This window comes from Sminthopsis crassicaudata, chromosome 5 (genome assembly GCF_048593235.1).
Source record: "Sminthopsis crassicaudata isolate SCR6 chromosome 5, ASM4859323v1, whole genome shotgun sequence".
In the NCBI taxonomy this organism is placed as follows: Eukaryota; Metazoa; Chordata; class Mammalia; order Dasyuromorphia; family Dasyuridae; genus Sminthopsis; species Sminthopsis crassicaudata.
In genome coordinates, this window is record NC_133621.1 from 100,315,402 (window position 1) to 100,342,364 (window position 26,963).

Here is a 26,963-nt window from a genome sequence, read left to right on the forward strand (position 1 = left end):
TCTAAAGTGTCAGTTTCTTTGGTCTATAAAGCTTTGATTTTGCAGGGGGTTACAGAAAATGGAGTTTAGATATGAAGATAAGGGGGATTGGGTAAGTAAAAGTACCTAGGATGATACAATTTTTTTTTTTAAAAGGAGATGAAATGCTTCCTACCCTCAGTAATCTAACAAGCTAGATAATGAGATAAAATATTTATAAACAAAACTATTAGTGAACAATAAAAAGAATGGAACTAAATCAATACAATCAAATATTTCTGGTGAATGGTTTTTCACATTTTTGTCATGGGAAAAAATGCATAAAGATTGATAAAAACAGAGTTTATCCACAAACACTTAACATAAATAACCTAAAATATATTCAGGTCTCTCCCAGATTCTCTGACCTTTGTAGGTCATGGATCTAAAAGATGCAACATGTTTTAACAAAATTATACAGATCCTGGATATGGCAGTCAAAGAGACAATGCAAGTTTCCTCCTAAAGTAATATTCCATCATCATGGACTCTTTGATTAGAGTCCTGCAAGACAGAGTCATGTTCTCCACAGAGCAAATAGGAAGCTTACACATTCTCTATTCCAATTGCTTCATTATGTAGGTTAGGAAACCAAAGCCAAGGTAGGTCAAGATATTTGTATACTTCCCAGAATTATCATATCTTTGTACTTGTTCAAGTACTGAAGACAAATGCAGGTCACTAGTTTTTAGTGACCAAATCCCAGAGCCCCATTCCATTATTCCAGATTGTCTGGAATTCTGACTGTCTACTTCCTACTATAGAGAGAGAGAGCAGGAAACTACTTACATCACAGTGCCTGTGCTTTTTCGGCAGATCTCAATTCCAAATGGTTTTTCCTTGATGGTTACTTCATAGAGACGATTTTCTGGTTGGCTGATAGGGGAGCTTGGAATATTTAAAGGCACTGGGACTTCGTATCTTTTGTTATTAGCATCTTCAATCTAGGAAACAGAAAACCATTATCTCCATAAGTAACTCAAAGCTCATACATTCATATTCTTAGAATAAGATTATCTCAATTGAATGCTGATCAGATTCCATGGATTCTGAGGCTCAATCAGCTTTTAGACCTGAAGTCTAAAAAGTCTAAATCATTTGGTAAGTGAAGTACTATCATTAGTACAATACACACAATTTCTGCTTTTCTAAATGCATACCAATGATTTCATTTTAATGGAAGGCTGTATTACTACTAGGAGACTGTAAGGTCCTTCAGGGTAAGATATGTTTCACTTTTATGTATATAGCTCTAGTGCTTTATAGTAATTGCTTCCTTAATAAATATCTTCTTTTTTTCATTAATTCGTTCATTGTTGTGTAGTTAGAAATCCTGTAATCCAAACCTCATTGTAGAGATGAAAATCTGTGACTTCCTGTAAGTATTCTCTAATATGCTTTCTACTTTTAAATCAATGACCCTATGATATGTATACACAGCCAACAAAGATATGAATTTCTCCTTAGGCAGATAATTTCATTAAACTGTCCATCCAAATCAAACGTTTTACTCTGCTGCCTTCATTAAGAAAACTGACCATTCAACCATTCAAAAACCCCAATTTAGCTAAGAGATTTTATGTTTTGGTAGATGGGAAGGGGGGGAGGATTCTAATGGATGTTAATTGGTTTACATAAAACTAATAGATTATGAGTTTCTTGATGGAAAATATTTCATTGATGTCTCTTTTAACCGTATGTAATAATGTATAGAGTGGACATTTCATATGTCAAAAGAATCTTATTGAAAAAATTAAAGGTAATGTGATGAGTAACAATAATGAATAATAATTCTGGAACATTTTAATTTCCAGAGCTCTTTATATGTATTCATTATACATATACATATAAAAGCAATCCAAACAGGATTATTAACCTTTTTTTTACAGATAAAGAAATTGAAATTAAGTGACTTCACCATGCTAAGGCTTGTAGTAAATATCAGGAAAGCTATTTAAATGAACATCTTCTTGACTCCAAGTCTAATGTTCTATCTGTTATGGGACACACTGCCTCTCAGGTCTATGAAGCAGGAGTGAAATTTCAGTTGTCTCTTGAGAGATATACACATTGGGATTTAGGTAGGGAGAGATTAAGAAGATGGGCTGATTTAATAAGTAAAAAATGAGGTCTTACATATGATCTGTTTTTGAGTGGAGGATAACATCATGGAATTCCATGTCAAATTGCTATCAAAAGGTATTCCATTATCTTTCCCCTACCTATTGTAATGCCTGATTAAGATATTTAGTAATGACAGAAAATACCATGTCCACTATGACAACCCACAAACCAAGAATTTTCTTCTTCTTTCAACCCTCTTATAGCTTTAATAGTCTAAAGTAATCCCATCATATTTACATACATACAAGTCAGTGCCTCATCTTTAATTTTCTTTTCTAGTACTTCCATCCTCAGCAGAGCCTAGAAGATAGCATTTTGCCCATAGTGCGTACTAAATAAGTTTATTAAAAAGGTGTCTCACCCATTATATTTTAAGTTCCTATATAGTTTAGCATGCTGCCTACCACATAATAACCACTTAATAAATGCTAGTTGATTTGAGTTGTTGACTGAATAAATATTGATGATTCCTGGAAAACCTCTCTGTTAACAAGAGTCCTAAGCTGAGCATACCTTGAACTGCAGCATGTTGTTTGTATGGAAAGTCACCTCCAAGCGAAGTTGATCTATGGGAGCAGAAGGATAGTGATTGGCTCCAGGAATTCGGGAGATAGTTGCTGTCAGGCCTGCTGGACTACTCTGAATATTAGAGGCAGTATAATAATATTTTGTGATGTAGCAAAAAGGGACACCAGGGGAACTGACTTCCTGAAAAATAAAAACATTACAAACTCATCAGAATGACAAAAGTCGAGGGAAAGTAAGTCATATCTAGCCCCATGTTATCTCCTCAATTGGAAAGTGAACATTTTGAGAGCAAAGAATTTTTTTTATAATTCTTTCTTTTTATCGCTGGTGATTAATATAGTATATGGAACATATGAAGTATTTAATAAATTATTTTTTAGTATCTGACATACAATGTCTTGTCAGCACATGAGACTATAGAATTTTTCCTGGAAGGTGGGTTTCCCATAGAAACAAAAGTAACTAAAAAAATTAAATTCTTTAAATTTGGAAATGTTTTCATTCATTAACTTTTTTGATCCTCCTAATTTTTGTGATAAATATAATAGAATTTCTTATCCTTGTTTTACAGATAAAGAAGCTGAGATTGAGGCATTATGAGACTTTTCTCATCTCACAATGGTAAACTTCAGAGTTGGGATTTGAAAGAGGGTCTCTCCTGATTCCAGGTCCAACAATTATTCATTTACACCACAATGGCTTTTTCCCCCCAAGGTCTTCTCTGGACCTCTTTCTTCTCCATTTCCTGCCCACTTCTCAGAGAAGTCTATTCCTCCCCCCCCCACCATGTTTCTGTTTTTGAAACCAGAAGAATACTAGAGAGAACATAAATAAGAGCCAAAAATCTACAAAAATCTCTCTAACAAAAGGAAACTGGTAATATGTCAGTATTTTACATTTTGCTCAATATTTCTGGTAGAAGAACATACCAGCTCAGGGATACGATTTATATTTCCAATGAGTCACAGAATACAATATATGTGTTTATGTGTGTTTCAGATCTTACCTCCCAGACACAGTCACGTGATTGACAGTTTTCTTTATTGACACCATATCCATCAGGGTAGCAGTCAAATTTTTCTGTATCTATGAGTTCAGTTGACCATTCCACTGTGTATCCCTTCCCAAGTTCAAGATGAAGGCCTGTGATGTTTACAACCTGTCATGTCAGAAAAGATGTCACTATTTCTGTTTAACAAAAATTCTTTCTTTTGACACCACCCCAAAACAAACTGGTTTTCTTCATCCCAATTCTCATGGAATCTCTTGGTGTTTTTGCCTTCCTTCTTCCTCTCACCATAACTAAAGATTGTTAAGATCACAAAACTAATATCTTACTTCATGAAAACAAACACAGACAAAACAAAACAAAACAAAACAAAACAACAACAACAAAAAAAAAAAAACCAAGAGCAAATGTTCTTTGGAAAACAGCTGATTTCATGTTGAATACTCAATCACTCAGCAAAAACAAGACACTGGATAAAAGGATCTCTAAATCCCCTTCTATCTGATAAATTCCGATGTTATGATTCTAATTTTAGATATTAATTCAAAGTTATATGTTTTATCTATTACAAGACTTGATAGAATAGTGGGAAATAATTAGCAAAATAATTGTGGCTCTTTCATAAAATCCATTGATCAATATTTTATCTTTTGAACTACACAGGAAAGAGTAGTTTCCATTATTATCCTGCTCCTATTAGATGTAGTTCTAGTCATTCTCAATAGAAATCTAGCTATTCCTGCCTCAAATTCTATTTTATATTGAAATGTTCTTGTCAAAAAGTTAAGAAGTACATTAAAAAAATCTTGAATCGTCAGGAGATTTTTAAAATACTACCATTTGGGGCAATCTATGAAGAAAATTTATCATACTGATAAAGGATTTGTAAAGGGTTAGCATGAACTATCTTCAAAGAATCTTCCATAAATTCATATGATGAGAGATATTCCTGGTTCAGATAACTTTAAAATACAATGCAATTTAGACAAAAAAGTGAATGGAAAAGTAAAAATAAACATGCAACTTCAGCTGGAGTATTGAAAAGTAAAAGCATCAAATGTTTCTGGCAGCCCTTTTTGTAGTGGCTAGAAACTGGAAGATGAATGGATGTCCATCAGTTGGAGAATGGTTGGGTAAATTATGGTATATGAAGGTTATGGAATATTATTGCTCTGTAAGAAATGACCAGCAGGAGGAATACAGAGAGGCCTGGAGAGACTTACATCAACTGATGCTGAGTGAAATGAGCAGAACCAAGAGATCACTATACACTTCAACAACAACACTGTATGAGGATGTATTCTGATGGAAATGGATATCTTTAACATAGAGAAGATGTAATCAAATTCCAGTTGATCAATGATGGACAGAATCAGCTACATCCAGAAAAGAAACACTGGGAAATGAGTATAAAATGTTTGCATTTTTGTTTTTCTCCCCAGGTTATTTTTACCTTCTGAATCCAATTCTTCCTGTGCAACAACAACAACAACAAAATTCGGTTCTGCACATATATATTGTACCTAGGATATACTATAACATATTTAATATGTATGGGAATGCCTGCCATCTAGGGGAGGGAAGGAGGGGAAAATTCAGAACAGAAGGGATTACAAGGGATAATGTACTGTCAAAAAATGTTATAATTATAAAATTAATTTTCTTTTTATTCATTTTTCCAAATTATCCCCTCCCTCCCTCCACTCCCTCCCCCCGATGACAGGCAATTTCCTACATTTTACATGTGTTACAATATAACCTAGATACAATATATGTGTGATATGTGTGTAAATGCCATTTTCTTGTTGCACATTAAGTATTAGCTTCCGAATATAAGTAACCTGGGTAGATAGACAGTAGTGCTAACAATTTACATTCACTTCCCAGTGTTCCATCACTGGGTGTAGTTATTTCTGTCCATCATTGATCAGCTGGAAGTGAGTTGGATCTTCTTTATGTTGAAGATATCCACTTCCATCAGAATACCTCTTCATACAGCATTGAAGTGTACAGCGATCTTCTGGTTCTGTTCTTTTCACTCAGCATCAGTTGATTTAAGTCTCTCCAAGCCTCTCTGTATTCCGCCTGCTGGTCATTTCTTACAGAGCAATAATATTCCATAACCTTCATATACCATAATTTACCCAACCATTCTCCAATTGATGGGCATCCATTCAACTTCCTGTTTCTAGCTACAACAAAAAGAGCCGCCACAAACATTTTGGCACATACAGGTCCCTTTCCCTTCTTTAGTATTTCTTTGGGATATAAGCCCAGTAGTAGTACTGCTGGGTCAAAGGGTATGCACAGTTTGATAACTTTTTGGGCATAGTTCCAAATTGCTCTCCAGAATGGCTGGATTCTTTCACAATTCCACCAACAATGTATCAGTGTCCCAGTTTTCCCACATCCCCTCCAAGATTCATCATTATTTGTTCCTGTCATCTTATAAAAAAAATTTTTTTTTAAAAATAAGAGCATCCTTAATACTGCTGATATCAAAAAGGACTGATATTAGTGAACAGTGAAGAAAAGGGCCTGTTAGTGGTTCTTTTGTTTCTGGGGTTTTCAACCTGGAGAAAGGTTATTTTGACCTTTCTTTCAATAACTAATATACAATAAAGGCAGTCATGGAAAAAAAAAAGCAAAAAAAAAAAAAATCCATTTATGGACATTTTTGGAGGAGAAAAATATGCTTGATGCATGAGAGAGATTTTTTTGTTGTATAAAAGGCAACCCTGAAGTTAATTACCATTCAGCTCTAAATTTACAACCATCTACATGTTCATTTAAATCTAAACTTCTATCTAGAACAAATAAGTGTGACTTTGATTAATTAACTGGGAAAAGTCTTCAATTATTTATAATATTCTCTGTAAACAAAAGATGTCCAAAGGGAATGTTATCAATATTGCCATTTAAATATCAGCTAAAATGTAAAATAAGAAGGCTAGTCCTTTAAGAAATGAAACAAGAAAAACTAGTTATGGAAAAAAATTGATAATTATTGAGGAAATATTTACCTTTGTTGCAGGATCATATTTGATCTCAGCATTAGAATGAACTGGAACATTATTTTCTTTTACAGTAATTGTAAGAGGTTTGAGGTCCAACCCAAAGATTTTGATCTCTTCAAATGCAAGGCCACTTGGATCACTGTAGTTCATGTGCATAACCTTCACATCCAGGCGATGCTGAAAGACATCCAAAGACACTTCCCATGTAATCCTGCTCTATCCAATTCTTTAACAATTACCTTCTCCAGGTACTCAAAGAATAAAGATGCTATTAACCATTTTACCTTCTCTGGCAATGGGAGGGAAGGACTGTATTAATATTAAAATGAAATAATAGTCATAAGTACTCATGAGTAGTTTCTCTTCCGTCAAATCAATTAGCCAAAGCTCTACTGGGTAAATGGCTGAAAACACTGAAATATCTTGTTCTGTTAGAATGGATGCTATCAAGAATTTTCTCTTCTCCATCTTTTCTAATGAATAAGCTCATTAGTCTGATTGATAAGAAATCAAGAACTAAGTTCCCTTTGGCTTCTCATATTTGATTCTGGTTCCTGGCACATTCTCTAAATTCTCTAACTTTTATCTACTAGAAATATGAACTTTCAGAGATATGTGTGCATGTCTGTCTAATGTCTGCAATTACTGAATTACTCTCAGTGATACCTGAAAGATCATGGAAAATGAAAGAAGGATCACAAGGTGGGGATTGGGGGGAATCTAAATTTTCAGCAAAAAAAGGGGAGAAGTCCAGTAAATGAAAATAAATTAGTGTTCAAATATCTGATATCATAGGATTAGGGAAAGTGAAAACAGGAAGTGGAGGAATTAGGGGAAGGTAGGTACTTCCTCCTCCTTCCAGGTCTATTGTATGTCATGTCTTCTCCATTAGGAAGAAATCAGTAAGAAGTCCTTCCTCAACTCCAATTTGAGTTGCTGATATCCTCTGATAGGATGCTTTGGAAATTTTCATTATATGCTTTGGACCAAAGGGTGGCTCTTGGAGAAGTCATGACTCACAGAAGGGTTATCATAACCTAGGCCCTTCTTCATAGTATTTTTTATCACCTTTCAGTGCCCTTGAGATGCTGAGGAAGTGAACAAGTAATGAAAGGAACCAGTAGCACTCACCTCATTGGCAGAGAAGGTTGAGAAATAGTAATTCCCCCTTTCATAAGTATCTGCAAAAAGATAACAATGAATTTTAACTAACATATCCTCAGATAGAATATATTCACCATTGCTCCAGTGGAGGCCTTTAGCTTTCCTGATTCTTCATTCTTCCACCTTCTGTGTCTTTAAAACACTCACATTCACATAATACAATGGTACTATACAAAGCAACTCACACATTGTCCCATGAATATTTCTCAGGATTCTAAAATTATTGCAAAGACGCTTATGATTGTAGGAGACAAAACAATGATTATTCTAGAGAATAGGCATTGATTTTAAATGAATTATTCTTATCTGTAAAAAGTTATTACCATGAAGCATTCTTTCCTCTACTTAAATATATCATTGCTCAGAAGAGACATTGAAAACACTTGAGTCAGTGTCTGAAAAGAAATCTTTAAGACTCCATGTGTATGTTTCACCTAATTTTACATTAAGGTTTCTAGTTCTTATCATTAGAAATATTAATAAGAGAGTATTTTCATTAGTTTAGAGAGTTCTTGGTTAGGCACTTCCTCTACCAGTGAGAACTGGTGCATTATTTAAAACTTACACTCTCTTAAAAGTTATTTCAAGGACAGAAAAAGTTGTTGGAAAAAAAATCTGAATTAATTCCTACCTTGGTTGCATGGCCTAAGCACATCACTTAATTTCTAAGGATGGCAGGGAAATTCCATAGCACTTCAAACAACTTTTGTTATTTTGTGACATTAAACAATTTGTATATTTGTGATGTAATCAAAAGACAGTATGAAAGAAGGAGAAAAAAGGAAAAGAAAAAAGGGAGGGGCAGGGAAGGTAGAGTAAGAGATGAGGTCTAAGGGAAGGAGAGAAGGAGAGAAGAAATAAAAGAAAGAGGAAAATAAGGAAGTGAAGAAGGAAAGAATGGAAGAGGAGAAAATATATGAAATTAAAGGAGAAAAGAAGAGAGTAGGTAAAAGTCATAGAGGAAGAAGATATGGGGAGACAAGAAAGAACAGGAGAGGGGGTTGAAAGGAAAAAAAAGAGGAGAAAGAGAAAGAAAGAAAAAGAGACAAAGTGTGGCAACTGAATTTAAGAAAATCTAACTTACCAATACTCTGTCCATCATCCCAGAAAAACTCTCCTTCAGCTGTCCCATTGTCAGATAAAGCCACAATAAGTCCCAAGGAGTTTTTCCGGCTGTAAACATCAGAAATCATAGTTAGTTCTCCTCTTTCCCTTGACGAGTCATTTGACAATCCTTTATTAGGCAATTATTATAAACACAGTATTATGTTAGGGGCTAGACGTTCAAAGAAAGAAGGAAAAAAAAATTTGATTCCTGCATTCAAAAAACTAAGATCATGCTGGAAAGAGAGGATTTCAGCACGTATCATAATTGTAGTCTATTCACAGGGAAACTAAGGTATAATAAACAAGACATTTTGGATTTGATGTGATATTGGAGGATTCAGAAAAGATCTTTTGCCAGAGTTTGCAGTTGAGAGGGAAACTAAGGAGTGCCAAGAGGTAAAGATAAAAATGGAGAACATTCCAGGCATGTGAAACAGACTATATACAAAGAGCTCAGTTCAAGTGTTTGAGGTAAAATAATGTGAATCAGCTTGGAAAGTTTAGAGCCATTTGGGTAAAGGGCTTTATAAGCTACACAAAGGAGGTTGGACTTTATCTAAGACAGCCACTAAAACTTTCCAAGCAGAAATATGGCATGGTCGAATTATGTTGTAGAACTCTCAATTGGGCAATAAAGTAGAGGATGGTTTGGAGAAGGAGAATCCAGATGCAAAGAAGGCAAATTTATATAGGTGCAGTAGTTGTCCTTCCTTCTCGAAGAGAACCAAAATGGCATCATTTTGTTAGAGTCAAATTGCAGTGTGTGCAACTGTGGCTGATCAGATCAGCATGAGCTCAGAAGGCTCTGTCACACCGTGGGGCACAAATAGTCCACATGAACATTTGGGTAGCTTCTCTAATTTTGCACAGCTCATGTTTCTTTTGGACTCATTCTACTTGGCTTTGTTCATAGAGCACAGCACCTTCTGTGATGAATGCATGCTGGGCGGTTCTGTGCCAGTGTCTCCCGTGTCATAAAATGGATTCTAATATTTTTTGAGAAATACCTGGATAGTGTCCTTGTATCAACTCTTTTTTGTGTTTGACCAGCTTTTTTTTTTTTTTTTTTTTTTTTGAGGCTGGGGTTAAGTGACTTGCCCAGGGTCACACAGCTAGGAAGTATTAAGTGTCTGCGATCATATTTGAACTCGGGTCCTCCTGAATTCAAGACTGGTGCTCTATCCACTGCGCCACCTAGCTGCCCCTTGACCAGCTTTTAAATGCTTGCCCTGTGGCACTTTAATAGTCTGGGAGATTGGTGAAAAGGTGTGAATTAAAGTAGAGTCCATGTAAATGGAAAGATTATCCCTGAAGCCTCTTACAAGGATACTTATGTTTAGAGATTTTTCCCATAATTGCTGAAATACATTAAACAGAAAAGTATAGTAAGCAGAATCATGACCACGTCAAAATGCATAAAGATATATTTTCAACATAGTTCACTGTATTTTCTCTGTCATGGAGTAAATCATGAAGTATTCCCCTGAAATGTATCACAATGCACGGGGCATTCATATAATACATTATCTAACAGTCAGTGAGTCAAGAAACATTAGAGAGTCAAGAAACATTAAGTGCTTACTACAGGTCAGGCATTTGCTCAGTGCTGAGAATGCAAAGAAATTTACAAAGTCTCTATTTTCAGGGAGCTCGAAGTAAAAGGGAGACCAAAAATGTCAAGAGGCAGAGATGAGGAGAGAGAACATTCCAGCCAGTGAAAATGCAAGATTCTCACAAAGCCCCCAAATAACTAACAAAATAGTCTGATCCTTGTGATGTTCTTGGTAATGAGCAACAAAAAAAGAGAACAGGAAAAAACCACTGAAGAAATGATACTGACTGACAGTTACACAACCCCTTAGTATTTAGACCGTTTTTGTTTTGTATAATTTCAGTCAAGTAGGATGTCTGAGTCCAAGGACAGAACAGGAGCCCTCAGAGTTGGTGGAATTTTCCCAGAGTCACACAGACAAAAGTCAACTAAAACCCAAGCCTTTGGGACTCTAATTCCAGGACTTTGGTCTCTACTTTTCAAGAAAAGGGCAAAGCAGACAGTCACCATTAGCACTGGAGTCATATTTGGAAAGGGAAAAGGTGGTCAGCCCCTCACTCACCTATAGTGGGTGTTATTGGCAGGTTTTTGCCATGGAAGAATGTAGCCTCCACGGACGTGGAGATTGATGTGGTCCAAGGGGGCTTGCAGGCTCGTCCACTGGCCCCTCACTCCAACACCTGAGCCCTAGAGTTAAACAGAAGAAACCAGGAGAAAAATGAATCCTTGCACCTCACAAGGTGCCTGATTAACTTATAGGTTAACTTGTAGGCCTTCCCTAGCCCACCATGGCCTTTCATTTCCTGACTCCTTGATCCATTTATGGATTCCTTTGGGGCCACTTTGCATCATTCCTCCCATCTTTTGCTCCATTTTGAATCAAATGTTGCTGTTCTTGGAAGAAACCTTTCTAAATTGCACCTATTATTCAGGGAAGCTCACTTTAGCTTTCAAAAAAGATTTCTAAGCAAAAAGGGCTCTGATGCTTTCATAGAGCTTCTCTTCTCCCCTGGAATATAATCACTGAACTCAGCTCCCAAGATCTCCATTGTTTTGCAAAGTGCTTAAAAAATGCTGCCTTTGGCTGAGTCCCAGCCACCAAAGCACAAGATCAGTAAAACTTGAAAGAGTACTAATGATAGGGCATTATAGGGGCAACTATACAAGAGCTGCATGGGCCAGATATTACACACATCCTAACAATATTCCAGCCTGAGATATCTTAGCCTCCAAAATCTTTTCCCTTTCCAGAAATTAGATACTATTTTGAACAGAGGAAACATAAGATCCTATGCCCCATGAAAGATACTTACCGTGTAATAATCATACCAACTGGTTTTAGGGAAGTAGGCAGTGACATTCCGGGAATTCTACAATAAATTAAAATTTCTGCATGTGAAATAAATAACATGAACAAATTCATCAAAATTTCCTAGAAGGATTAACAAGATTAATAATTGCCAAATGTACCGTGTTCAAAAGCAAATATTCTATGGATTTGCCATGTTGTGATTATCTTCCAATGACCCCATCACTTAGGGATAATTCAGACTACCATTCAATTTACAGGCAAGGAAACTGAAGCACCAAGAATCCTTTAAAGCTGCAGAACAATTCAGCGCCAGAACATTCAGAATGCAAAGCTCAGACCCACCTCTACTGCTTAATATTGTTTTTTAGTTTGGAGCTTATACAGGTTCAGGAAAATCTATACTCACAGCAGACAGGACAGGGCTGACCAAGAAGGCTGGACCCCACAAGAACTGAAGATCTATGTCCCATGTTTGTTTGTCTTCCACAAACCTGAATGGAAAAACATAGTATCACAACTCAGTGGTGTGGACAATGCTCTTTCAGTGCTCAAAAAGACCTTAAGTTCATGATTATGACAAATATCCATAGGTTTAGGAAAAGCCCAATTTCTGTTCCTTTTATATCCTTCCTTCCTTCTTCCAGCACTAGTTTAATCAGGTACAGGTAAGGATATTAATGGTGCATGTGAAATACCAACTTGACTTTCCTTAATCTATAGGCCTAGGCTTTCTCTTATTATCATGCAGATGTTCAGAAATTTAGTTGCAAACTAATTTCAACCCATTCCAGTCATAAAACAGAAAATCAAATAACTGTTTTAAAAATAAAAATGTGATTCACTATATTTCACTATATTATTAAACCAAAAAGACTTCCTGAATTCTCAAATACCCGTGCATAATTTTCTTTTTTTTTAGAGGAAAAACTATACTAAAAGTATCTCTTCAGCAAACCCATGAGGTTCTTCCCACTTTACAGATAATAAACCTTAGCTTCAGAAAAAAGAAGTGGTTTGCTCATGGTTACAAGCTACTATCACATCTGAAATAAATAGCAAGAAAACAAACAAATCTTCATGTCTCCAAAGGTCATGCTTGCTTCCATATGCTACTTCTGTATATAAGAAACAAACATTTTAGAATGAATCAATAAATGAAGAAACATTGATTAATATAGTATTTATTAGCTACAAGGCAGTGGTAAAACAAATAGACATAAATAGAAAAAATTAGACAGGCCCTGTTCTCAAGCCTCACTACTGTAAGAGGGATAGACAATACCTTAAGGGACTTTCTACTGAGATTCAAAATGGAATCCCACAAAGCACCCCCAGACACAGAGTGGGCACTTACTCATGAAGGAGGGGCCGGACAACAGTGCTGCCTTCCACATGGGCCTTGTGCATCAGGGTGTAGAGATAAGGCAAGAGTGTGTATCTTGTCTGAAGGACTTTTCTTGAAAGATCCTCAAAGGTGGAATTCCAAGCCACAGGGTCTTGTCTCTACAGATATGGGAAGAAATATTCATACAAATCCTTCATTTTACTGCACTGGGAAATTGGCTGGATGCCACTCCTTACTACACAGAGAATCTGCAGAAGCAGCCAGGGATGCTTCCTAATTCCCCAGGCTACCATCCCCATGGATCTTGGCTAAGGAAGACATTCTGATTCTTCTTTCCCTGTTTTGTGATACCTTAGTGCTCCTACAAATAGTCAGAGCCCTGACAAAAGTATATCATGGACAGCACAAATCTAACATATTTCTTCTGCAGCAATTTTCCAGTGTCATGTTAAATCTGGAGCATACTGTGAAACATTGGGGGGCCCTGGCTTTGTAATCTCCTGAAAGAACTGTGAAAACTGCCCAGAGGTCAGTCAGAACAGAAGATCTCTGCTCTCTAAAATCATTTTTTTCTTGAGTTTATGGTAGAAAGGAGATGTTCTAGCAAGCTGTACCAGAATGCAGGTTACACAGTCTGTTGTGAAGTGAAGGACTGGTGACTAATGAGCTGGTTTCCAGGAAAGAGGGGATCCATTAACTTATGGGGAAAGAACTGAACCAGGTACCAGGGCAGGCCTGCAGAACAAGCTGGTATCTTACTCTGGGCCCAATTGTATTGTGGTTCCTAGAGAAAGGGTAAAAGGCTCCCAGTTGCATCCAGCGAGCACACATCTCATATTCAGCATCTTCAAAGAACCCACAAATATCAGCTCCAGTCTGAGAACAGAAAAGGGAAACACAATGAGGATGCTGGGAGTTTCTGAACCAATCTTAACAATGATGAAGTGACTTGAGGGAGACTTACATAGGATATTCCAAAGAGACTGAATTCCAGCATACCTGCAATAAGAACCACAGCAATGAGGCAAGTTGGTAGAGTGAAGGGGCTCTGATCTACCCTGTTTCTAGACTTAAATAGCTCATCATGGGGAAAAGTCCCATAATACACACAGAGTGATACAATGACCTGACTCCTCTCTGATTCTCTTCAAGAATCCAAAATAATTATCAGTTTACTGACCACTTGGGCTAGATTCCTTTCCCCTCCAAGGGAAGCCTTCAGGACTAGCCCTGCACTTACCAATGATGGATTTATGGAGCTGGTCCCATGCTGCAGTGTTGTCCCCCAGCCAATGTCCTGCCCAGCGTCCTGAAGAAGGGAAGGTTGAGCGAGTGACCACAATTCCTCTCTGTCCAGTAGCCTCCTGCACACCTCTGATCAGGGAAGAAAAACAAGAAATCACAACCTAAATGCGAAGGACCAAGGACCTCTTTCCCTCTCAAAAGCTCTGAGTAAAGCCTAAGAACTGAGGACCATTCTCAGGCAATGACTATGAGAATGAAGTGGGAAAGTGGGAGCATAACTGCAATCTGTACTTGGTGCAGGAAGGAACTGAAACTAGATTGTACATTAATTATCTACAAATATAAGGTAATGGACTAATTTTATTGTGTGTATATGAATGTGGGAGGAGAAGAGAGCAGTACTTTAACTTTTGAATAGAATTACTGTCCTAATACTGTGTCACTTAGAATAATTCTGATGTATAATATATACTGATCAAAAAAGAAAAAATATAAATTAGTCCTTCAATTTCATTTATATAGAAACATTTCTGGTGAGGAAATATGGGAATGATTTTTATACACTAATTTATCAGGAATTATTCATTTCTTTGTAATTTCATTGCTATCAGTTATTATTTTAGTCAAATAAACAGAATAGGATTAAACTTGAGGTAATTATGCCAATTAATGCTGTTAGGATAAGAGTTGTGCTTAATTAATTCACCATCTATTAATGATTATATTCATTATATTTGTTACTAGCTAGAGTCATATAATTAATATAATGAGAATATAAAACTTCCTCACTCCAAGTCTAGCTGTGGATCACTGCTTCCCTCTCTCTACTGAACTTTGCTTCAAAACCAGCATTTCCTTGGACTTTAAAATACTGTCTAACAAAAGAGTATTATGACTTGTGGAAGAGCCTGAGATGTTGCTGACAGGATCTTTTGGCCTTTGGAAAGCACCTGCAGAGACGGCCTGCAGTTAAGAGCCTTTATATGATTATCTGTAGCTAATGGCCTATGAAGTCTTAATGACTAAATTTTTGTTAGGATTACTAAGTGAGAACTCGGGTTGTCTGGACAGTGACAAGGTGAGAATTCAGGTTTTCTGGACAATTACAAGGTGAGAACTCAGGTTGACTTGATAGAGGGGGCAAGCTCATTGGCTGGGGTGGTTCTTCCCAGAAGCCCTTGCATTATCCCACGCCCATTCTCTGGGAGAATAAAAGAGAGGACTCTCAGAGAAAGAAGAAGACTCTCTGCATTACATCAGGCCTGACGGGGCTCTCTGCAGGAAGGGAAGTCACTTCTTTGGACAAGAGTTAACAGCAACTGCCTGGAGACAACGGTTCGTTACAGGAAGAAGAATCTGTCGGAGAGATTTGAGTAGACACAGCAGATCTCTTCCCAGAGAGTGATCCAGCAGCTTCTGGAGACGACAGCACGCTACACTTGGCGTCCACACGTGGGGCAGGGACTTTTGCTTATCCTGACAAGAGGAGCTAGACCAGACCTTTGCGGTTTGGCGCCCGAACAGGGACAGACACAGTCCTGATTCCAGTGGAAAAGCTTCCGATCTAGATCTCAGTCTCTCTGACCCAGAACCGTGAGTAACGAGGAAACTTTGTTAAAGATTAAGTGAGCGTGCTAATAGATAAATAAGGAACTTAACTTGTTAAGGGCTAAACCAGGAATCTCTTATAGCTGAAATGGGGCAGATGTTAGCTATATTCAATCCCTGGACCTCAGCCGACTCAACCTCAGCCCCAGACGCAACCTCAGCTCCATTCAGGAGTGGTACTATAGAGAGTATAATCAAGATAATTGAGGAGCAGAGTTTACTTGTAACCTGGGTACAGATTGCTAAACTCTTGGCTGCATTAAGACGCACATCCCCTTGGTTCTTAGAGGAAGAAAAGATAGATGTAGATAAATGGAAGCTAGTGGGATATGAAATGAAAGAATTTCAAGCAAAAAATGGGCCTCGTTCAATTTCTGCAGAAGTATTTTATATCTACAACATAGTTCAATTAGCCTTAAACTATCAAGCAAGTTGTAGGAGAAGGAAAAGTTCTAAAAATGAACAGAGGAGGAAGTGTGAGGAAAAAAGGAAAGATCAAGATCTTTCCCTAGAGCAAGAGGATTTAAATGAGGAATTATGGTATGATTCTCTTGAAGAAGCTTCAACCCTGCCTAGAGAACAGATTATTGACAGGCCCACATCAACCCCACCTTCAGAGATGGAGGAAGAAAGAGGGGAAGAGGCAGAAACACAAACAGAATTGCCTGTGAAGAAGCCTAAGCCTATGACAAGATTAGAAAAAGCATTGGTTAAAGCTAAGAGAGAAGGACAGGATATAAGTGATTTTATACATGCATATCCTGTGATTGAAAATACTGACTCTGTAGGTAAAAAAAGGAGAAGATATGCACCTTTAGATTTGAATAAAATTAAGGATTTGAAAAAAGGTTGTACCCTTTATGGGGCTACATCAGCTTATGTCAAAATGTTACTAGATGGTTTGTCTTATGAAGTCCTAACCCCGAATGATTGGAAATCCATAGTAAGGACATGTCTGGAACCTGGAGATAATTTATTATGGCTTTCGGAATTTCATGAATTATGTAAAATTCAAGTCAGATGCAATTTGGAAATAGGAGTTAACACACAATTCACTTTTGAGCACTTGGCTGGTGAAGGTCGGTATGGAGAGAATTCAGAACAAACTGATTATACCATGACAATATATGAACAAATTGCTAAGGCTGCAATAAAAGCTTGGGGTGTCCTTCCTGGACAGAAAGATCATGGAGAGGCTTTCACTAAAATACAGCAAGGTCCCAATGAACCTTTTGCAGATTTTGTGGGACGTTTGCAAACTGCTGTCAAAAGAACTATTGGAGAAAATTCAGCTACAGAAATAATGACCAGACATCTGGCTAAGGAAAATGCCAATGAGATTTGCAAAAGAATTATATGGGGATTAGACAAAGATGCTCCTTTAGAGGAGATCATAAGACGCTGTGCTACAGTGGGAACAAATGCTTTTTACACCCGGACAATGATGAACGTGGAAAGACAGGGTCCCTCCTGGCAAGGGACTTCTAGAGAAACTCGGCGATGTTTTCAATGTGGAAAAATTGGACATCTAAGAGCTCAGTGTAGGTATGGAGATACAGTGAGAAGACAGGGTGAAAGAAGACCTAAAACCCCATGTCCAAAATGCAACAGAGGACTCCATTGGGCATCAGAGTGTAGAATAATTCAGGGAAATGGGATGAGGGGCCCAGGTCCAGGGCCCCAGGCAAAAAGGACGTGGGGCATGATGGCAGCTGATGTTACACCTAAGGGGCCTTTAGAAGGTCAGGACTCTGATTTGATCAACCAGCAGAAAAGTAATCACATGGTAGAAAGGGATTACCTGATAAGTCAGCCAAAAGGCAATCAGATTTCAAAAATGGATTACAGTTGGGGAGAATACAGGCCTTTTAAACCAACAGGGCTGTGTCCAGTGCAAACAACTCCAATGTAATTGCCAGATGATGAGAAGAGATTTAGAAAGTGGTAAATAGAAGGTAATTAGATAGGTTAACTGCCTGGGAGAGAGGGTTTGCTTGTATTTCTTCAGCAGGAGAAGGAATCAGATGGGTGCCAACAAGTCATATTCGCCTTGTCCATCAGAGAAAGACAGAAAAAGAGAAAGGCCTCAAAATAAAGGAGAAGATCTAAGAAACATCTGACACTGAAAGAGCATGGATAATAAGAAGACTGTTAAAGAACTTTAAAAACCAGCAGGAATCATTGGATTTCCTCACACAAGATGAGACTAATGGACAATGGACTTATGGACATTTATAAATTTTCAATTTATGATTATGTTATATACTTCTAGCATGTGTTACGTTACTATGTTACTATGTGCTTATGTAATTTATGTAATTATCTGTAATACTTCCCATATTGATGGATTTATGTTTCAAGGTCATTTATGTAATTATCTATAATACTTCCCATATTGATGGATTTATGTTTCAAGGTCATGACTGTCCTATGTTCTAAATCAAAAGAAAGGGGGAGATGTTAGGATTACTAAGTGAGAACTCGGGTTGTCTGGACAGTGACAAGGTGAGAATTCAGGTTTTCTGGACAATTACAAGGTGAGAACTCAGGTTGACTTGATAGAGGGGGCAAGCTCATTGGCTGGGGTGGTTCTTCCCAGAAGCCCTTGCATTATCCCACGCCCATTCTCTGGGAGAATAAAAGAGAGGACTCTCAGAGAAAGAAGAAGACTCTCTGCATTACATCAGGCCTGACGGGGCTCTCTGCAGGAAGGGAAGTCACTTCTTTGGACAAGAGTTAACAGCAACTACCTGGAGACAACGGTTCGTTACAGGAAGAAGAATCTGTCGGAGAGATTTGAGTAGACACAGCAGATCTCTTCCCAGAGAGTGATCCAGCAGCTTCTGGAGACGACAGCACGCTACAAATTTTGACAGCTGATGGATTTCCTTCCTTTTAGAACTTATTGATCATGGAATTATACTGCTTCATTCTGGGTTTTGATATTCTCTCAATGTTTTTAAAAGTAACTGTTCCTCAAGCATAAGGGTCCCTGACCCTGAGAAAGATCTTGAACATAATTGATTTAGGAATACCACAGTTATTCCTAAGAAACTGGTCATGTAATTTTTGTTATAAATGGAATTTTGTGGCCTACAGCATCCACCTCTACAAAAGTAGGGACCTTATCTATAATTTATAGCCCTGATTAATTAAATGACTTGCCTAGGGTCACTTGGCCACTATGTATCCGAGATATTTGTGTGGATTTGAGCTAAATCTCTAGCCACTGGTCACACTGCCCTTTTAAATACACACACACACACACACACACACACACACACACACACACACACACACACATATATACACGACTGAGTAAGCTTTCTTGGTCATTAACAATAGACAGTTTTAGGGTCTTACATATATGCACCTTGCTTTAGGAAATATATATAGTCCTGAACCACTTATTCTTATATAAGCTGGGATCCTAAATTTAAGATTGTATGATTTAAGGGAATGAATATATATATTTATATATATATCAGATTATTCATTAACTTATTCAAGAGTTGATCTATTTATATAGAGAGAGATGATTAGAAGATAAAGTAGCAACTTCTCTATCCCTGGCAAGTTCTATTGGAAAGGAAGGAAAAACAGAGTCTTTGTTAAGGATCAGTTGCTTTTAAAGGAATAGCCATTCTCCATCCTCTTAGAAATTCCATTTCTATTCACCCAGTACCTCTGGGACTATGGGAGAGTTGGGGCAAGGACTTACTCATATGTTGGCTTCGTCTGGGACCAGCCATAGAGATTGTGCACATCATAGTGTCTCACTGGGCTTCCATCAGGCAGAATCTGCTGACTTTCCATGCACAGGGTCTTGCTGCTCAGGCCTCTGTCTCTTGATTCTAGATCTGAGGAAAGATTCAATGATGTGAGAGCACTCCTACAATGATAAGTGTTTCACATCTGGTGGTGGTGAAAGAGATGACTGGAGCTAAGGGGATGAGAGAGGATAGAGAATGAGTTTGAAAGAGAAAAGCAGGTCAGACCCTCAAGATGTAAACCCTTGAATACCAGGGCATGGTATTCAATAGGAAATACCAGTAGGAAATAGAAAGTTAAGCATAACCCACATACAGACCACTGGATTTAGAAATGGAAGGCACATTAGAGAATTGATTAAGTCCATGTCAGTTATGAAGAAAACTATTTATGTAGAAAAATCATCACCCCGAGAGATAAAGAAATATCCCCAAGATTAGAAAAAATATTAAGGAAAAACATTCGTAAAAATGCTTGCTCAATGGTGTCATGAAGCATTTTGCCTCTGCTCTATGCATACCTGTACCTATGAGGTGAAGTAAGACAGCTTAGCATGCTTATTATAGGTTTGTTCCTTAAGATTTTGTCATATCAATGTCTGCTAGTAATGAATGAAGGCAAATCCTCATCTCAGTTCTCTTTGTCAAGGTCATCTTGAGTCTAGGTAAAATCTCCCAATAGGAAATGGACTTACGGGGCATATAAGGAGGATGATTGAGCGTGGTATTCCTGCAGCCTGGAGGAACTGCCCCATTCACAAAGCTGGCTGGTTCATTCATGTCCTGAAAATGCACAACAAATCTTTCTGTATATGTGTATTACATGTATTATATTGTAATTCCCTTCTGCCAGGCAGATGGCAGTGAACAAATGGTTCCACCTGGCACAGGCATCACAGAAAGGGGACTGATTTAATCAGAAGGGAAAAGCTTAGGCACTGGTGGGAGTCATCTGGAAAGATTGGGCCTTGCTTTCTTCCAGGTCATGCTGGAGACTCAAATATACTTAAGGGAAATATTAAGTTCACTTAACAATTTAAAAACAAAAAAAGATAAGTTCCCTGATGTGCAGATACATTAGGCAACTTTCCTGCAGGAGAAAGTCATATGAATGTATGATAGAAATGCTGACATATTTAATATCTCATTAGAAAATGGCAACCTCAAGGTATTGTGCCCAGAATGTCATTATTTCCTGATATACTCCACTGCAGAATAATCATGCAAGGGTGAAAATCAAACACATATACAATCTTTTAGCACATATATCTATGTTTATATCTGCACATTGACTCATACATATACACACAAACAAAAACACACACTTACGATCCACATTCCATCATACTTCAAGCTCTTCTGTGGCTCATTGGGATTCGTGTGGAGTTCTAGCAATTCCCGTTTCCACCACGTGGCTGTTGAATTACGGAAAAAGTCTGGGAAGGCAACATGAGCTCTGTATAACTGTAAAGATGAAACAACCACCAGACAGATCAATCAGGTAGCTGGACAATAATCCTTTCTTTGATACTTATTATTTGCAATTCTGCTACTTCTTGCAGATAACTTCTGGAAAAGTTCAAAGCATTTTCAAAAGAATTCTTAGCTCGATTACAGAGTCACAAAGCAAATGAATATTTATCAAAGCGGCATAAAGTATCATGTATAAACCCAAGACTATAGATTGATTCTGCCTAATTGTAAGAAAAAAGTCCAACCTCCACTTTATATATACACGTATACATATATGCAGATATAGATGTGTATTTGTCTGTAGTGGTATTTAGGGTACTTTTTGCACACTGTGCACTAATGCCTTTTGGAAGGAAGTTGAGAAGCAATGAAAGTAGCCTGCCTAGTAAGAATTCAAAAATAATGTGTAATCTTTAAGGAAGGATACTTCCAAAAAAGAATTGTAGGAAAACAAGAATTTAAGAGAAGAATTCAGAGACAGAGACAAAGAGACAAACAGATAGACAAAGATAGAGAGACTGAACAGAGGCAGAAAGACACAGAGAGAACTATTAAAAAGGGACACAGTAAGAGCATCTTGGAGACTTCACAAAGGGACATGACCAATCTCACTTAAGAATTGGTTGGTCAAAAATAAAAAATTAAAAAAAAAACCCACTTTTATTAAGTACTTATTATATGCCAGGTACTGTATTGAGTGGTGGATTAGTAAGGAAAACTATTGCTTCTCTCTGATTACAGTCTTCACAATCTAGGGGATACAAAACACTTCTCTATAATCAAAACTTCCACATGTCATAATATTGAAGAATCTTTTACCTCCACTTGTGTGTCCCAGTCAAGAGATCCATTGATGATGACATTAGGCAAATCTGGCCAAACCTGAGGGAAAAAAAAGAGGATATGTGATAGTAAAGAATCTATAGAATTCCTGGAATCAATCTGCTTAAATAAAACATCCTATGTCCTAATTGCCTTCATTCACACAAACACAGAAACATAGAGATAAAAGGAGTCATTCAGCCATAAATATCCTGATAATCCTTCACATTCGGTCATGAAATATAATTAACGTCTCTCATCCCAAACTCTACCTTTCCCCAAACAATGCCGCTGTCATCTGGCCATTTGATGAACACATCATCCTGTAATCCCCTACTGAATGCAAGATATGGCTGGGTCTCATTGCCAGAAATGGCTGGGTCCTGCAATCAACAGATGATGGTTAGGGGAGTGTTAGAGACAGAATTACTCAAAGAAAAGGAAGTCAATGCCCAATAAGCAAGAAAACATAAAAACTTTTCTCAGTCACATACCAGAATAAGGATGACTCGCATCCCAGCCTCCTTCATTCGGTTGATCAGATTGGGAAAACCTGCAAAATTGGGGCTGAGGGTGAAGTCCAACTGCCTCTCCATATAATCAATGTCTGAGTACTGCACATCCTGGAAGAAACAGGAAAGTGAGGGAATGTCACTTCCATGACAACAGATCCAGAGCAAGTCTTTTCAGTAGGGCAATGTAGAAGATCAATTGCACATATTCTTTCTCAGAATCAGGTTAAAACTCCGGATTGGAATCTATCACAATCACTTCTAGACTGCTTCTCCTTACCAATATCTAGAATGTGAATGAGATACTCGATATATTATCAACCTGCAAAACTTCAAGCTGCACCAGTCTATAAACATAATCTTCCAGCAAAATAATATGACACATTTCAAAATGAAATCAAAATCCTTTGAAATACCTATGCACTCATACCTCTAAATAATAGTGGAATATAGTGGAAATGACAACGTTTGGGAATGAAGAAGACCTAAGTTCAAGTGCTAGCTTAGACAATTAGCATTGGAATCCTGAGTAAATCAGTTAACCAAGCTCTGCCCCAGTTTCCTCTGGGGATGGGACTCCAAGGTCTCCAAGTTGTCTTTTAACTCTAAATCTATGACTATAATTATTATTCTGATCTCTCTGCTCTCAATCAATAATTCAGTATATTATAATTAGGAACGCAAATTTTTCAAAAGAACCGCTAAAGGAGTTTTTACTTGTAAGTTGGAAAAATAATAAAATATTATTTTGAAAATATTTAGTGTAGAGGGATGATACTTAGAAGTGAAATTGCATGTTTGGACAGAAACAAGATGGGATGCTCCATTTGTTATTAATATTCTAATACTCTAATTCAATTATAGATTTTTTTTCTCTCAAAATGATTCATAAAGCAATGTGTATCAGAAATAAAAAAATAAAATTTTAAAAATATATAAAATATGTGTGAGAGCTTTCTCATAATTAAGCCAGAGAAAGAGGAATTCAAAGGCATGAGGAGAAATGAACAATTACAGAGGCTGAATTTGGGGGATAAGGAAAGAGGTGTGAGTGCGCTGGATAGAGAAGGTCCATACATAGGGAATCTGAGCAGCCACCATGGCTTCATAGAGTTCAGCAATTTCAGAATCATTCTTGTATCCATAGCGACACAGCTGGAAACCTAAGGCCCAATAAGGAGTCATCACTGGCCGGCCAATCAACTGAAAAAAAAAAAAAAAAGGACAAAATATAGTTTATATAGACTCCATTCCCTTGAGGGAAGGAACATAAACCTGTATCAAATACAGAATCACTAAACAGTTTTCCTGTAACTTGTGGTAGCCTCAAAATTCAGGTTAATTGTAATGCCAAAGCACATGAAACTAGAAAGGCAGGATTCCTGGGAATCTCTACCATTTCAAGAGAGATCATTTGTGTAAATCATTAGGCACTATAGAAAAATAAAGTCTTAAGAGGAATGTACACATTTAACCTGTATCAGATTGCCTTCTATCTTGAGAAAGAGGGAAGTAAGGAAGAAAGGAAGGGAGATAAATTTAGAACACAAAGTCTTGCAAAAATGCATAATGAAATTATCTTTACATGTATTTAGAAAAAAAATACTTTGGTAAAAAAAAGACATCTGGGATTTTTATCAGGCACAATAAATAGGAACTGACTGTCCTTAAAAGATCTCTATAACAATGTAATGGTAAAATGTCTTTTCTTTATTGCTTTCTAATATGCTGCTGCAAAGATAGTGGCTATGGAAGGTCATTAGCAGTAGATGAATTAACAGGCTTTGTTAAATATTTACTATTGCCAGGAACTGGGGATATAAAGAAGGCAAAAGTTTTTGTCTTCAAAGAGCTCACGTGCATGAAGATAACTGGGTAGATACAAGTTGTACACAGAGGAGAAGAATGGATGTGAGGTGTAAAGTGCTAAGGACATTAAAATTTCTCAGATAACATTTGATTATATACAGGAAGGATTTCACGACTTCCTACCTCAGTGTACTGTTGAGTGACAAGCTCTGGAGTTGGCCCCAAAACCATGTAAAAGTCCAGAATGCCTCCAATGGTACGATATGTCAGTGCAGGGGTGGGCTGGAAAGTCACGTCTGGAAGAAGAAGGAAAAAAGTTCAATACCCCTCACCTTCACAGGAAGGAGATACTCTAATTATCTTCTGAACACTTCCAATGATGAGAAAAGACAATTTCCTTAAGTTCCTTAAGTTCCATTCCATCAAAAAAAAAAAAAAAAAAAAAAAAAAAAAAAAGTTCATTCCATCTATAGACAGCTCTCATTGTTATTACAGTTATCCTTATTCAGAACTGACAGTTGACTCAATATCTGAGGAATTAGCACATTTTCTATATAAATGAACTTCTCTATGAAGTTCTACCAAAATCTTAAAAAAAAAAAAAAAAAAAAAAAGCTTCAAAATCCACATCTGCAGCTCGGTACTTTCCTTTTCTTCTATCTAGGAAAGATAGACATCTTTTTTCTAGACTTACAATTTCTCTGCCTAATGCAAATTCCACACATGGAAATCTTCTCACATCTAACAACCAGTCCTTCCAAACAAGTCCCTCACCTTCCCCATCCCATGTTTCTTTCATAAAACCTGGACTCCTCTAGTTACTCCTTCACTTTAAACTGCAAAGAAGGCTGAATTTTGAGTCAGAGAACAAGTGTCAAATACTAACTATCTCACTTTTTATTTATGTGATTATACATAAGTCACTTCATAAGCTCAGTGGGCCTTAATTTTTCTTTTCTATAAAATGTGAGAACAGGATTAATAATGTCTAAAGTTGCTTTCAAGTCTTAATTGATGATTCTATGATATAATATGCAAAACTTTCCCTGCTTTTGTTCAAACTATCCCTTTTGTTTAAAATGCCCTTTTTCTCCCTCATGCCTCCAAATGATTTCCCTCTTCTATATTTTTAGAGCCCCTTGTTCATTCCTACTATCTATTCCCTATTAAGAACATTTTTGCATATTACTTATATACATATTGTGTCTCCTCTATTTAAAGACAGGTTAAGTTTAAAGACAGTTTAAGAGTATGGATCATGGGGATTTTTTCTCTATCTTTCTTGATGATAATAGTACAGTAATTTGTTCATAGATGTAGTTTAATAACTCTGAATTGAATTTTATTTAATCGGAATTCTTTTGGGACTGTCCGACTCAGAAACTTCCCAGATCTCTTCAGTTAAGTGGGGTCAGTAAAGAAATTATCATCTTACCCATGGCATTGCTGTTGAGCAGGAGCACTCCGTGGGCATTGCCATCTTCTTCCAGACCCATGTAATAGGGGTGCACACCATAGGAATTCTTCTTATACTACATCAACAGATGAAAAGAGGTCAGTCATCGTTTACTCCAAGGAACACAAATGAAAATGGTATTTAAGCTGGATCTACAATTTTCCTTGGGGGAGGTTCAAGGTGCCAAGAAAAATGAAAAATGAGAGGGAGATTCAACTCAATAAGAATTTATAGTTGGGTTATTCAGATTCATAATTAGCCTCAATAGAAGAGCCTGAGTTGCTAATCCTGGAAGAGGGCCAAAGAAAAGAATATGTGTGAATAAACAAATCACATGTCTTATGATATTCCAGTTGCTGACCCTTACCCCTGGGGGCTGGTCTCGAGAAAACATTCCCCAGGTGTGCCAGTTGAGGTCCCTCCGGAATGTCCTGTGCTCAGTCTCCCCAAAGCCATAGATGTAGTGGGATGGAAGGCGGGTGGAGATTCGCAGGAACATGTCATTAAAGGTAAAGCCAGGGACTTGGGAATCCCAACTGAAACACAAGAACAGATCAGGATTGTAAGGAGAGTAGAATTCCTGTGCTCCCCTGTGCATACCACAGGATCTCCAGAATAGTCACAATTGCTCTCACTTCAATTACTAGATTTCAGAACAAAGAAAGTTTCTGAAGTGTCTGAACTTTTGAAGACCTTGACTGTAGAAGTTTTTACAGCAAATGGGATTTAGGCACAAGAACAAGGGGCATGGTATGAGAACAAGGATGATACAATTGAAATAAAAGCAGACAAAATAGTTCCTATCCTCAGGAAACTCACAGGCTAGATAAAAATATGAAATATTTATACATAAAACTATTAGAGAACAATATACGGAATGGTACTAATTCAATACAATCAAATATGCTTGAGGCAGTGGATCCGGCAGCTAAATGACACAGTATCTATAAAGTGCATGGGCAAATCATTTAACTACGGTTTACTTCAGTTTTCTCAACTGTAAAATGGGAACAATAAAAATAGGACCAATGTCCTAGGGTTGTTATAAGGATCAAAGGAGACAGCAATTACAAAGTTACCTAACACAGTGAG

The 26,963-nt window shown here is 37.3% G+C and overlaps 1 protein-coding gene across 1 annotated transcript in view; it reads right to left on the reverse strand.

The window, feature by feature from the left end:
* LOC141542966 (maltase-glucoamylase-like) overlaps window positions 1–26,963 on the reverse strand; it is a 157,702-nt gene that overhangs the window by 22,452 nt on the left and 108,287 nt on the right. The window contains exons 73-95 of the mRNA XM_074267708.1: window positions 26,239–26,407; window positions 25,851–25,947; window positions 24,599–24,711; window positions 23,684–23,809; window positions 22,589–22,717; window positions 22,367–22,477; window positions 22,092–22,154; window positions 21,129–21,263; window positions 20,495–20,582; window positions 19,751–19,889; window positions 14,417–14,550; window positions 14,141–14,175; window positions 13,936–14,052; window positions 13,186–13,334; window positions 12,238–12,322; window positions 11,833–11,889; window positions 11,082–11,206; window positions 8,945–9,033; window positions 7,828–7,877; window positions 6,703–6,873; window positions 3,677–3,829; window positions 2,656–2,850; window positions 808–962 (exon numbers count right to left, since the gene is read on the reverse strand). Of these exons, the coding sequence (XP_074123809.1) occupies window positions 808–962; window positions 2,656–2,850; window positions 3,677–3,829; window positions 6,703–6,873; window positions 7,828–7,877; window positions 8,945–9,033; window positions 11,082–11,206; window positions 11,833–11,889; window positions 12,238–12,322; window positions 13,186–13,334; window positions 13,936–14,052; window positions 14,141–14,175; window positions 14,417–14,550; window positions 19,751–19,889; window positions 20,495–20,582; window positions 21,129–21,263; window positions 22,092–22,154; window positions 22,367–22,477; window positions 22,589–22,717; window positions 23,684–23,809; window positions 24,599–24,711; window positions 25,851–25,947; window positions 26,239–26,407 (2,685 nt within the window). The remainder of the gene's footprint in view (window positions 1–807; window positions 963–2,655; window positions 2,851–3,676; window positions 3,830–6,702; window positions 6,874–7,827; window positions 7,878–8,944; window positions 9,034–11,081; window positions 11,207–11,832; window positions 11,890–12,237; window positions 12,323–13,185; window positions 13,335–13,935; window positions 14,053–14,140; window positions 14,176–14,416; window positions 14,551–19,750; window positions 19,890–20,494; window positions 20,583–21,128; window positions 21,264–22,091; window positions 22,155–22,366; window positions 22,478–22,588; window positions 22,718–23,683; window positions 23,810–24,598; window positions 24,712–25,850; window positions 25,948–26,238; window positions 26,408–26,963) is intronic.